Source organism: Onychostruthus taczanowskii, unplaced genomic scaffold (assembly GCF_017590055.1).
Source record: "Onychostruthus taczanowskii isolate IOZ18803 unplaced genomic scaffold, ASM1759005v1 scaffold15, whole genome shotgun sequence".
Classification (NCBI taxonomy): domain Eukaryota; kingdom Metazoa; phylum Chordata; class Aves; order Passeriformes; family Passeridae; genus Onychostruthus; species Onychostruthus taczanowskii.
Window position 1 is genome coordinate 1,759,080 of NW_024498685.1, and position 13,004 is coordinate 1,772,083.

At 41.2% G+C, this 13,004-nt stretch overlaps 1 protein-coding gene across 2 annotated transcripts in view; it reads left to right on the forward strand.

Moving 5' to 3' along the window:
- AGK (acylglycerol kinase) overlaps positions 1 to 12,669 on the forward strand; it is a 36,053-nt gene extending 23,384 nt beyond the window's left edge. For both annotated transcript variants that reach the window (XM_041398731.1, XM_041398730.1), the window contains 5 exons: positions 1,877 to 2,021; positions 3,111 to 3,208; positions 5,383 to 5,453; positions 9,696 to 9,780; positions 11,690 to 12,669. In XM_041398731.1, the coding sequence (XP_041254665.1) occupies positions 1,877 to 2,021; positions 3,111 to 3,208; positions 5,383 to 5,453; positions 9,696 to 9,780; positions 11,690 to 11,827 (537 nt within the window). In that variant the 3' untranslated portion in view covers positions 11,828 to 12,669. The remainder of the gene's footprint in view (positions 1 to 1,876; positions 2,022 to 3,110; positions 3,209 to 5,382; positions 5,454 to 9,695; positions 9,781 to 11,689) is intronic.
- Positions 12,670 to 13,004: the final 335 nt, after the last annotated feature.

A 13,004-nucleotide genomic window follows, 5' to 3' on the forward strand; every position in this document is an offset into this window, starting at 1 on the left:
CTTTTATCTCGCCTGTTGCTTAAAATTCATCCTGGAAAGATTAAAATTTGACCTGCATTAAAGGTAAGGCATTTTCATTCACGTGGTTTTACTTTTCTCTCAACATATAAGGAACCTCCTGAAAGGCAGTGAAAATGCCCTGGAGCTGGTGCAGTAGATCAAATAGTGCAGTCTAGCCATGCTGTCTGTGACAATGCCAATGCTTCCTTTATAGGCAGCTCCTGTAAGGGGGATTTAATAGTAATGTATCCAGAAAAGTTGAGATGGGTTTCCCCCCCACCCCCATCCATAGAAAATTTGAGGTTATGCTTCTGTGTTCTGGCATTCTAAGTAGAAAACTATTCTTTTCTGTCCACCTCCTTTCTCACTTCCTTTGAGTCCTTAGGCTCAGCTAGGGGTGGTGGTAGTGGATTTCTCTGGTGAGCTATTAATTGTACATTAAAAAGATCTGTTTAACTTGCTGAAGGTTAAAGAGAAGTGTCCACTTCTTCGGCCATTAGATAGAAAACTTTCTACCTGATCTCACCTAATTGTGATATTCACATTGCTTTATGTGACTCTTATGTTATCATTTTGTTAATTTCTATAAGAAGTGTCTCCAGCCTGTTGAGTTTAATCTCTTCCTGGCTTGTGTTTGCTGCTCCACACTTCATTATTTTCTGGTTTTACTGGGGGTGTCTCTTGAAACAGGATGACCTGTAGCTGAAAAAAAAGTGTAATTGGAAATATCACCTCTGATATTGGTAGGGGCATTGTTATGAGTGTTATCATCTCTTCTAGAATACACAGGCTTAAATTATCAGAGCATTGCTGCTTTTCCATTTAATCATTAATATTTATTGTTTGTGTACTGCCCTACTGATACAACCTCTGTTTGTCCTGCTTATTATGTAAGTATGAGAGTGGAGTCTTTCCTTGCTCTCAGAGGTGTGAGGTGAATTAGTTTAACAATCTGTGCTATATGATCCAAAACTACTTCTGAAGTTTTGTACATAGAAAAATAATTCTACTGAGTTCATATGAGCTTTTGGCTGTGTTGTTTTAGTATACAAATTTAAAAACCAATTAAATTATTCCCTCCCATAAGTCCTACGTTTGGAGCATTTCTGAAATTACTTTGAAAACATTGACAGGAAATAAACTTTGTCAGCATCTGGAGATATTTCAAAAGCTAAGGTTCTTCTGTAGCCCTGCTACTGGAAGCTGAAATATCACCAAGAATAATGTGTTAGTACTTTCCTTTTTATTTTTTTAATGCTTTATAAAGCTCACATGACTTCCCTTAAGAGCTGTTCTGTTGCTGTTTAGAAGCACCTGACTATCAGGTCAGGTCTGGATTGTTTGAGTTGCTGGAGAACAAAGGCGTGTCAGGTTTTAGTGCCCCTTGGCTGCACACAGCACTGTAGTCTTTGTCTGTTTGGACTGGATCCTGCTGAGCAGTTGCTCTTTGAGGTTGCCTTTCTGCCATGCAGAAACCAACTGTGCTTTCAGACATTACTGTTGACCTGGCTGGTTTGGATTGTTCCCTCCAGCCAGAAGCAGCTGTATCACCCTGCCACACATCAGCAACAAAGGAAACATCCCTTCACTCTCTGTCCATAGAGGAGAAAATGCCCTCACTTCTGTGCAGGGAAGGATTAGAATAGTGGATTTGGGAACTGTGGGTAATCTTTTTGAAACTGCAGAAATGTCATCTCACCAATGAACCTGGAGACTGGAGAGCCATAACGTAGGCTGAGGTAGTGGCGGGGGTCTGAGTAGCTCTACAGGACTATGTGACACAAGAAATAGGCTACAGGATTAAACAGAATAAACAGGAAATGCCCTAAACAAAATGCCCTTTATGTTCTGTCTTTTCTTTCCATTTAAATCCAAGGAGTGGCCTCAGAAACATCAAGCTGCTCTCATGTACCTGGGTCCAACTGAGAGACCACCAGAAGAGCCAGAGGAGAAATCATCCAGACCTCCTTTGTATGTGAGGCTTTACAGACGACTTCGATCATACTGGTCATCTCCAAAAGGTGGGCTGGATGTGTTCTGGCATAAACTCACATGCAGACTCTACTCCTCTAACAGATCTGGGGGTGTGTTTTGTGGAGGGCATGCCTACTTCACTGCTCTCTTTTCTGTTACTGTTTTGGTTTTTTCTTGTTTCCTTTTAAAATTTATGTAAACTGTGATTTTTGTCAAGACGGTTGTAGTGACATCTGTCAGAAATGGAACAGAGTAGTCCTGCCTGTGTTTGTGGTCTCATAAGCAAATACTCACTTGTAGAGAACCCAGGGTATTCCCTGGACTCACAGTTGCCTTTGCAGTGGAGGTATGCATTGAGGATACTTGGCACTTCTGGGTGAACTTCTTGAAATCTTCTTCCAGCAGAATGGCTTCTTAGTGAGCTGGGCAGAGAGGAGCAGCCCTTGTTTTTCCAGGGCGGGGAGAGTTGCTAACACAGAGCAACAAATGTGACTTTAAATAGAACAGTACCAATTGGGCCAGGCCTAAATTTCTCTTGGTATGTTAAATTCTTTCTGTACCATAAACTTTGTGTTCTCTGAGCCTCTCTTGGCTTGGGCTGTTGTCTGGGCAGTGCACATGGCAGGCCGCAGGAGGAAGGAGAGTGGGTATTTTGCACAGCCTGCTGCTAAGACCTTGTCCCTCCTTGGCTAGCAGAGGTGATTCATGCATGAACATGAACCAGGTGACCTGGATATGAGATCTGAACTGTGGAGCTGCCTGCTGTAGAAAATGTGTTACCACAGCCTCCTGAACATCAGATTCCTGTTTTTTTGGTATTAGTATTTCATGGGTTTTCTCAATGTTCTTGCCACTAGCCCAGGAGATCTGTTAATCCCTGGACATAAGGACTCATGTGGCTGTGATGTACTGTGCTTGACAGTCTTTTCTGGTACTGTGTAAATGCTGATGGTATTTTTTCTTTTCTTCAGTACTCCTAAGCTACCTTTTAATTTTTTTAAGATTTTGACATCTTGAGAAACAAAACTAGTGGCCAGAATGGCTCAGACTGATTTTTGTGTCTGGCATCTGCTTCATAGTGATCTGTGTAATTAAATGCCATTTAATGACTGGTACCTTCTCTTCCTGATGCACAGAGTTCCCCCAGGAGGTAGCCCGAGAGGACTGGGAAGAACTGAAGCTGTCCACCATTGAGCTTTCCATTGCAACTCGGAACAGGCAGCTTGATCTAGCAGTAAGACCATAACATAATTGGATTCCAAATGCTGCCTGCCCACAGAGTTTTCCTGTCTTGCTAAACTCCCATTCTTGGCTCTATATGAATAACATTTACTACTTCTTGGAAGAAGAGGTCCATGACTGAATCCAGGAATGAGCAAGTTTCAGATCCAGTATGAAAGCACAGGAGACCAATGTAAAACTGGGATGCAGTGGGATCAGAAAGAATTTGTTCAAGGTTTCAGTAGCCAAACAGAAGTTTTAGGATTTCCCATGAGTAAAAAAAGGACCAAGAAGCATTCCTTTCTCTATGTTAGAGTCTCTTTTATGAACTTCTGCTAAAAGGAAGCTGAGCCTGAGTGTCTGGCTGGATTTTTTTTTTGTCTCTCTTTTTTAGACTTGCAGAGTGGAGTTAAAAATAATTGGTACTAGGGAAAGGACAGGGCCTACACTGATTTGAAGGAAAGGAAGTGCAGGTGGTTGAAAGGATAGAAGCACGGCATCAAAGGAACTGTTCCTGTCATAACCTTTTCAGCATGTTCATGCTGTTCATTCACTGTTTTAGAACCTCTCTTTGGCTTATGCCTGTGTTTTGGTGCAATTTTACTGCTGTGAATGCTATTTGGATAGTCAGTCTTTAAATTTACAGGAAAATGCTTACACAGTGATCCTATACTCGTGAGCTTCCCTGCATTTCCTCTTCGTGGGTACAGGAAACCCTTGCCACTATACCCAGGTTAACAGGAGGTGTTGAACTTTCTGCAATATATTTCTTCCTTAGAATCCAGGTCTTTAAGAACATGAAAATGTGTGTTATATTGATACATTGTCTTGTAGGATCAGACCAAAAGAAACCAAACAAGCAAATTTACTTTTTTTAATGTTCTCCTGGTTTCTCCTTAGAATATACCACCATGAACTTTAGTTTCTTCTTCATTGTGGGTTATGATATGGACTGTCAGTGTCCTAGTAATGGTAGAAGCTAGACAGAGACTAGTATTTGGGGTTTTTTTTAGTGGTTTCTAGGTGGCACTTGAACAGAAGAGTTTTGGTTGTTGAACTGGATGGGAGCCAGTGATGTAAAGTAAAAACAGACCTACCAAGAACAGAAAAAGTATCAGATTGCCACAAACTCCCTTATGCGCTTTCTGTGGTTCAAGATGTACTTTAATACTGGTTTTGAAAAGAAGGAAGTGATGTAGGGTTCTCAGGTCTCTTGCATAACCTAGAGAAATGGACAAGTTCATGTTAGACCACTTGTACTTTCCTGTTCCTAGAGTTGGAAATATCTTGATACTGCACCTCTTTTTCTAAACGTGTGGATCCCTTATTACTGCATTTAAGTCCCTCTCTTGAAACCATTGTCCCTGTAGTCCTCAAAGCTGACCAGCAGCTCTCTGGAATTAATACCAGGCCATATCTGCTGACTGCTGCCAGCCACTCCTGTCTCTGTGTCTCACCTCAGATCATGCAGAGGCTGCCCCATTGAAGGGAAGCTGATAAAGCCATACAGGTGCAGCTCAGGCAGTGCCTCTGCAGAACAGCAAAGGACTAAACCAAGTTACACTAATAGATGCATCTATTTTTACTTTTGTCATTTTGATTGCATCTGCACACTACGACTTTTGCCACGACAAAAATATTAAAATACATAAAATATAAGTTGCATCTTAATCAAAATTGCTTTCCTGGAAAAAGCTGTACTGTATATTCAGTTTAAGGGCAGGCTGTAAATAGGAAAGAAACTAAGTGAGGAGTTTAAAGAATTGTTACCAAGGACACTTTGATTTCCAATTTGTATTGTTTAAAATTCTCTTACTGTGGTGTTTGGTGGCCAAATGTTGTATCATTGTACTATTGCTTAAATTCATGAAACACCCATTGAATAGAAATAAATAAGTAAGCGTAAGAGATCTGCTATTGTCTTTAAATGTAGCAAGAAGCCAAACGTGTGACTCATTATTTTGATTCTTGTGGTATTTATTGAATACTCATTAATGGGAAAATACTGTCTGTAATTTCTAATTCAAATCTCAAGTTGAGATTTGAATAAAGCATGAAATGCAGAAATGCATCTTCTGTCTCCTTTTGGGGGACAAAGGACTGGCCATTGTGTGAACATATTGCAGTATCATGGGTGTGGCATTTTCAAATGTTAACTGCTCGATTTCTGAATCCTTTTTTGCACAGCGCACTGAGGACTTCATGGACATTTGCATCGAAGCAGAGAGTGTCAGCAAAGGGGAGTTTGTTCACAGAGGGTGAGTATGGGAAGGCTGCAAAAAGGGGGCAGGATCTCTGAAAAGTGTGCTGGTTTTCTCTCATACTGTGCTGCAAGATTCAGAAGCAGAGGACTGCAAAGCACACCAATCAGTACTGCTTCTCGGGGACTAGTACTTCTGTTCTTTAAAATTCTTACTCATCTTCTGTTTCTGTAAACAAGGCAGAAATCCAGAACCTGGAGTATTCAGAACCTGGAGTTCTTCATAGCTTCTGAGTTTCCTATACCTTTCATCTTTTCCCCTGTTGCTGTAAGTCAGTACTGCTTGGATATCACTGTCCTTACTGAGTTTTATAGGCAGCTGTGCAGATTTAGCCCAGAATCTTTTAGGCCTAGCTGCTCAATGGATTGAGAGGTGGGTCACAGAGCTGGTTTGTTTGTACTAGTGGTACCTGGGAATTCTTGAACTGTGATGAGACAGGCCCTCCTCTAAGAGGGTCTCTTCTTTGCCTCAATAGCTCTTGTGAGAAATCAGGTCTGAGCTGGAAGAACTTTGGAAGATGTGAATTTAAACAGGGACTTTAAACAAATGTATTCATCCTGCTTGTATGTGGAATAAGAAAGGCTGCAGGTGTGAAGAAGCAGTGTGTGGAGAAAGTGAACGTTACTGCTTCCTTTGTGCTTGTGATGTTGCCTTGTAGTGTGCTTGTTCCTCCTGCTCTTACAAGAAGCAAATCAGAGCTGCCTTTTCCAGCTCCTTCTTACAGTCCCACTCACAAATACATTACGTCTTCAGTACAGGTTTTACCAGCAACAGATTTTCCTGCTAAATACAGGGGAGCTCCTCTCCATATTACCTTTTATTTGCTGTTTTCTCAGTCTTCGAGCTCCCTCTAGTGAAATCAGTGTGAGGATTTCAGTGCAGTTTTACCTGCTTGTCATCACTGTAATAATTCCTGCAAGATACTTGTTTGTGGTACTAATGGCAACTCAGGCCCCTTATTTGAGCCTCCCAGGAGCCTCAGTGGGAATAGAATCTTCTGACCTACGCATACACTGTAAGTCAGGTTACCACCTGCAGCTGCTTTCAAATTGCATGAGCATGTGATCTGTTGTTGCTTGGGACTGATTCGTTTGCTTTGAAGGCTACAGAAGGAAAGGAGGAGGCAGTTTTCCTATTAGATGCAAGAGGAATCTGATCTTGTAAAGGAGATAGATAAAGGAGATGTTATTCTGGGTTCTCAAACATTTTGCTGGCAGAAAAATGTAGATGTGTTTGTGTGACTCGAGGAAGGCATATTCAAGTGTATTCCCAGTGTAAACAATACCTCCTGTGTTGACTGGATGTCTTCCTGCAGTAGTGTGGCACATTTTCTGACTGCAGTTACAGTGTCATGCAGAAAAAGCCTCTGAGGAGCATTACCATAGTCCTGCTGTTGAGAGCTAATTAGAGGCAGTACTGAAAGCTTTGAGCTGTTCAAGCAAAGTTCAGAGAAACAAGCTCTTTTGATTAAATAGTGCCAAAAAGCCTGTAGGTAACAAAGACAAAGAGAAGTGTGGGGGGTGGGGGAGCAGTGGGAGGGGATGGTTAGTTGTACAGAAAGGAGTCAGAGCAGAGAAAAGGTGCCCTGTTTTTTCAAGGCAGAATCAGGGTGTTCAGAGGTCCCACTGTGCCTTTGCCAGCTGGATTTGAGTTAAGCCCATTATCAGAGGCCCCCCCATTGCCTAGCACCAGCAGGGTTTGTCTTTGGAAATATGTGAAACAGCTCTTTCTTTTTTCTTCTTTTTTTAGTGTATAGTTTAAATACCAGAATTTGGGGGGTTGAAAAAGGTTTTTAGAGGAAATACCTTATCAGTTCAATTAACAAGGGGTTTTTATATTGGAGAGGGCACTGACATGAGCTGATGAGAACTGATGGGTCACACAGAGAAAACCATACATCCAGCAGGAAACTACCATGGAGGCTCAGGCAGTGTGTGTGTCTTGGGGGTTGTGGGGATACATCAGTGTGCTGGAGGGCAGCTGCTGTTTGATTTCCAAGAAAGGAAGAGATTATCCCAGATGTATAAAAGTGCCTCTCGCTGTGGATCAGATCTGTGTGAACAAGAGCATCCACAGCAGCCACAGAGCTGATGTTTTGATAAGGTGGGGGAAGAACAGTTGTTTCCAATGGAGTGGTTACTAAGAAGTGCTGCAGGGAAGGAGAATAGGCATGGAAAGTGTGGCATCAGTAATCCACATCCTGGTAGCCAATTTAGATTCTGTATATGAAAATATGGAGAGCTGTCACTCCAGGGCACGATTGCAGTTATCATCCACAGTGCACAAAACTGGGGTTTTTTATTAGAGGTCTTACTCTGAATCATTTAACACTGGCAGCTTCTGGATATGAAAATGATGTTCCAGTTGTGTGTTATGTGCAGTAGGTGTTGTGGTTCTCTCTGCCTGTATTTTTGTGCTTCAGAATAGAGTGGGATGCAACAATCAATGGAAACTTGCTGTTAGATCTTGTTCCTATTTCACATTGCTGTCTGGTCTTGAGTGAGGACCAGAGTCTAAGGGAAATGAATTATGATTTTTTTTTTTCTGCTGGACCACTAGAGGGGCAATCACTGCAGGTGAAGTTGTGTCTTATTTGCTTCTACCAGTGTTCTCCTTTGATTGATCATTAATTCCATGTCTTGGCTCTTTTGAGTTTACCTTGACCCCACAATTACATCTCTATAGAGCTTCATGTGTCTTCATTGGCCAAAAAAATCTGCTTGCTCATCAGAGTATGCCTTGTATGATAAACTCCAAGCAGGTTAAACTTTAAGTGAGGAATTTTGCTGCTTGTTTGTACAGCACTGTATAAACTGATAGTATTGCATGCCATTAATGATTTATAATTTATATTGCTGGAGGATGTTTAATTCCCTCACAATCACTCATCAATCTTTTAGTGTATACATATTTGATTAAAACCAAAGTTTCCACAGTTAATATTGCTTCCATCCTTCCCTGTCCTTTCCTTAGCTTTTCTTCCTTTGTCTTTGATTTTCATCTCCTGTTTCAACCCTCTCTTCTCATGTTCCTTCTCTGGGATTTTCTGTGACTTAAGAGGTGCTGCCTTCCTCGGGGCATAGAAGATTTGGTGTACAGGGAGATTCTGACATTATTTTTGTGAGTTCTTTTCCTAGGCAATATTTAAATACACCTTTCTTTCATATCAGTCTAGAGATGGAAATTTGGGGACAGTAGGGCATTGCCTGTCAGAGAAATATCTGTGATAATTCCACCATGCTTGAGAGTTGTGGTGTATTAACACAGTAATTCTGTGCTGTTCTCTTTGCTATTTGTGTGTTGCTGTCTGTCTGGAGAGGGGCCCACACTGAGAGGTTGCTGCCTGGGGTGCAGTGTACCCTTTGCCAGGGGTCAGTCAAAGGTTACTTTTGTAGTCAGTCAGGAGGCCAGAGGAAGGTCAGCACAGCCCAGAGCTTGTGCTCACTCTGCAGCAGCACTTGTGGGGAAAAGGAATCACAACTTGCTGTTCTCTAACAGCTGAGACAGTGACAGGACAGCAGCCTAAGCCTTGAAAAAGACCATGTGACACTTGCAACACCAGCTTTCCATGACAGGAAACTGCATTCCATGTGGTCCCTTTTGTTATCAGCAGAAGTAGGAAAGGAAGCAGCACTTATCTAAGTACAGTACATAAATAAGAATCTCACAGGTACCAGAAGAGAGAAACTGTCAAAACTGGATATGTTATTTGGAATGGATAAAATTATGGGGGTTTCTTCAGGAGTAATAACAGAAGCAGCTGATAAGAAATGTTATGCTGATTGGTTTTGATATGAAAAAAGTGAGGGTTTTGTTTGTTTTTAGGTAGTAATTTAATGGTTCAATGTAACTATAATTCTATCTTTTTTTGGCTTAGATCTTTTAGGTTGCTGGTAAGTTTAGTTGCATGAGATATGAGGAGATGGTAGTCACTGCAGGAAGTTCCCAGTTCAGCATGGAAGCGAAGAGCACAAAACTCTGCTCATTGTTCAAATATAATTAGTAAGCCTCAGAGCAGAAGCTCATTGGAGGCTGTTGGTACATTATGATTTGCATTGACTGCAGCAGAAGAGGGAAGGACTTTTTTACTTTTTCACAGTTAAATCCACAAGTATTTGTGTATATAACCTCTAAGTTTATCAAATGCATAGTGATTTACCACAACAAAATGCCATCCCTGAAGTAGGCTGTTTCTGAGAGAAGCATGTCCTAACCTTACCTCTGTTTTGGTTTGGACAGAAGTCAAAAGATGCATGACCCACACATGTGTCCTGAAGGGAGTCAGTGCATCCAAGCCAGCAGATGCATCTTGCAACTTCCAGAGGTGAGAAGCTGAGAGATCTGAAAAAGTCTTTCACTTTGTTTCTTGTACCTGTTGATGCTGCACTTTAAGAAATTCCTACTTTAAATCTGGGAGATTGATTACACAGCAAGTGAGACACTCAGCTCCACAGTGCAGCCAATGAGTCCCCTGTCAGGACAGACATACTGAAGTTCCCCAGGTAGTCTGTAAACCTGATGGGGGACTTTGTTCTGCCACGAAATAGTGGCAGATATTTTATGAAGACAGTTGTGGTGGTTAAAGGGTCTCTTGAGTGTATTGCATACGAATGGAAGTTCCACCTGAACACTAGGAAGAAATTCTTTACTGTGCAGATAAACAGGCACTGAAACAGACTGCACAGAGAGGTTGTGGAGTCTCCCTCACTGGAGATACTTAAGTATCATCTGGACACAATCCTGTGCAATGTGCTCTGGGCTGACCCTGCTTGAACAGGGAGGTTGGACTCCACTGTTCAGCAGGGAGGTTGGATGATCTACTGTTGATTCAAACATTCTGTGATGCTGTGATATGCAGATCTTCTTTTCCTTAGCACTGAAGATGTGTACATTTTGCCCTAGAAGGCATTGTGCTGTAGAGAAGAAGATAAATATTAGAGAGAAAGGAGGGTAAGGCAGGGCAGGGGAGCTGAGATCTGTATAAACAAGTGACCCAAAACTTTGAAATGATGAAGCTGAGAAAGAAGACTGTGCCTGCCTGTGTGATTTAGATTCATCTTTTCCTGCCTGTGAGCTGTTATTGTGGCCCTGGGAAGACAGTTTCTTGTTTTTACAAGGACATTAATCAATCTCCTAGATAATTTCGGTTTTCAAGTGATCTGTCATTTGGCAAAATAATTCCATATTAAGGGATAAAGAATGTGTTCAAAGGCAAAAAAATCTGTTGCTACCACATAAAAATCATGAATTATGATGTCATGATTAACCAGCATCCTAATGCTTCCACTGAATTCATTGTGATAAATTTGTGATTCTGAAAGACTACTCTGCAGTGCTGGGCTAAGTACAGCTTAAGTCAGGGTTGTGGTATAAAATAAGCTGTTCATACTGCAGCTGCTGCTAAGATCTTCAGAACATGGGTGCATGGTACAGAGCAGTTCAACTCCATGGCCCAGCTCCAGTGAAGGAACTGGAGGCAGCCCAGATGAGTCTCACCAGTTGATGTTGATGGAGGTGGACTGCTTTGCTGTATGTCTGACTGCCAGAACTTGTACTGGTTCCTCTAGTCTGTGCTGCTCTGGTGTCCCAGTTTCCTCGGAGCTGGTTTGAGTACCCACGTAGCACAGCCCTCCTGTGAGTCAAGGACACACAAAGCAGTCACTGAAGTTATTTTTAGGTAAAGTCAGCCTGCCATTTTGATGAATGGTTTTAATCACATGGTGACTTTATCAGCATTAAACACTTGAGAAAATTCTACTGCTGAGTAATTCCTGGCCAGTAAATTACTTTTCATCTCATGTTTCAGATCAATACAGTAAAACAATGCTGAAAGGGGTTTATGACATGGATTTAATAGAAGTTACTTAACAGGCATTTCTGCAGATTAGTTTATGTCACCACTGGCAGAGCCAAGATCTAACTGCACATAATTGTAGTTCCAATAGAAAAGAATCCTTCAGTATAAACAATGTGGGTCATTAGAGCTTCCTAGCATTTAATTATCACTAATTAGTAACTAAGTGAGGTAACATCTCATGCACCAGATTCTTAATACATTCTGTGCGGTGAAGGATAGGTCTCCCTGTGTCGTGGAGAGAAAATGGGCTGGAAGGCAGAGGCAGGGGGTCATCTTGGTTGAGACTGAGCTAAGTATGCAACTGTGTTTTATTAGTAAAATCAGCATTACAGCCTTGCTGAAGTAACGTTTAATGTTTAACTGTCACTGCACACAGGGCACTGAGGGATCCTTTGGCATTGATAATGAGGAGTATGAAGCTATGCCTGTGGAGGTGAAGCTCTTACCCCGCAAACTCCGCTTCTTCTGTGACCCCAGAATGAGAGAGCAGCTGCTGCAGGCAGCAGTGCAATGAGAGTTCATGGCAGAGGGGCAGTGTTCACCAGTCTTACCAGGGTCTCTCAAGGCACATGAGACCTAACTAACCTGATTAACCCCACTAGACTAATAAGCCTTTTGGCTATTTTTATGTGTGACGTACTTCCATTGGAAGTGTATCATTTGACTGGTCTCAAAGGGGTTAAAAATGCAAATGAAAATTCTGAAAAATGCATGTTAACTTGATGGCATCTTTTTTTCCCCCTCCCCTAAGAAGTCATCCATTTATAGCACTACAGGCTGAGTGCTGTGTGCCACATGCTACTGCTGCAATGCGATTGTATATTAAAGTAAAATTTAAGTATACTTGTCCTTGTGTTCTAAGAGTTTAGGTTTACATTACCCATGTAAAAATCTTGCAAAACCTGGGATCCTGGAAGAAAATATTTGGGGGGAGTAATGCTAAGGAATTCTATGAAACATTGGAATTGCCACATTAAAACAGATGGTTGGTTATCTACTCTGTCACAAAATAAACTGAAGGTTGGTGATACAAAGCTTTGAAGCAAGTTTAAAAATTCCCCATATGTACCTTGGTAATATATTTATGTTAATTTTTTTCGTCTTGCCAGATTCAACAGCACAGAGTTTCAGTAATTGTATAGTAGAAATGTATTCCTTTGAGCAATTTAGGTATGTTGCACAGAAGCAAATTGGAAAACATCATTGACCCAAAGCTGTATGAAGTACATTTGGAAAGACTCTTTAAAAAGCTGAATCTTTTTTTTTTTTTTTTTTTTGTTTGGTAAGTATTCCTTTTATTCCTGCAGTAGTATAATGCCAGTAAGGATATCCAAATAAAGTTTGTTATTTATTGTGTCTGATTGCTCTTCTTTAATGTAAAGAGTGCTCTCCACTCCATATGCAACCTCCATCCACTTGAGCCTCAGTACCATAATTATTTTGTTGCTTTTATGAGCTTTTATTTATAGCTTTGCTTTAATTGCTGAAAGGAAGTATTACTGACTTAGGCAAGCTTATCTGTTGCCCTTATTCTAACTTAGAAATTCACATGATTCTGCCTTGCTTACTGGAAGAAAGAAAATTATCCTTATTTTTCTGATGTGATTGTCTGTAGTCAATGTGTTACACTGTGGTCTAGTCCAAGTTAATTTGTTGACTCTCTGCTGTTATCAAAATACAGACCTAAGTTG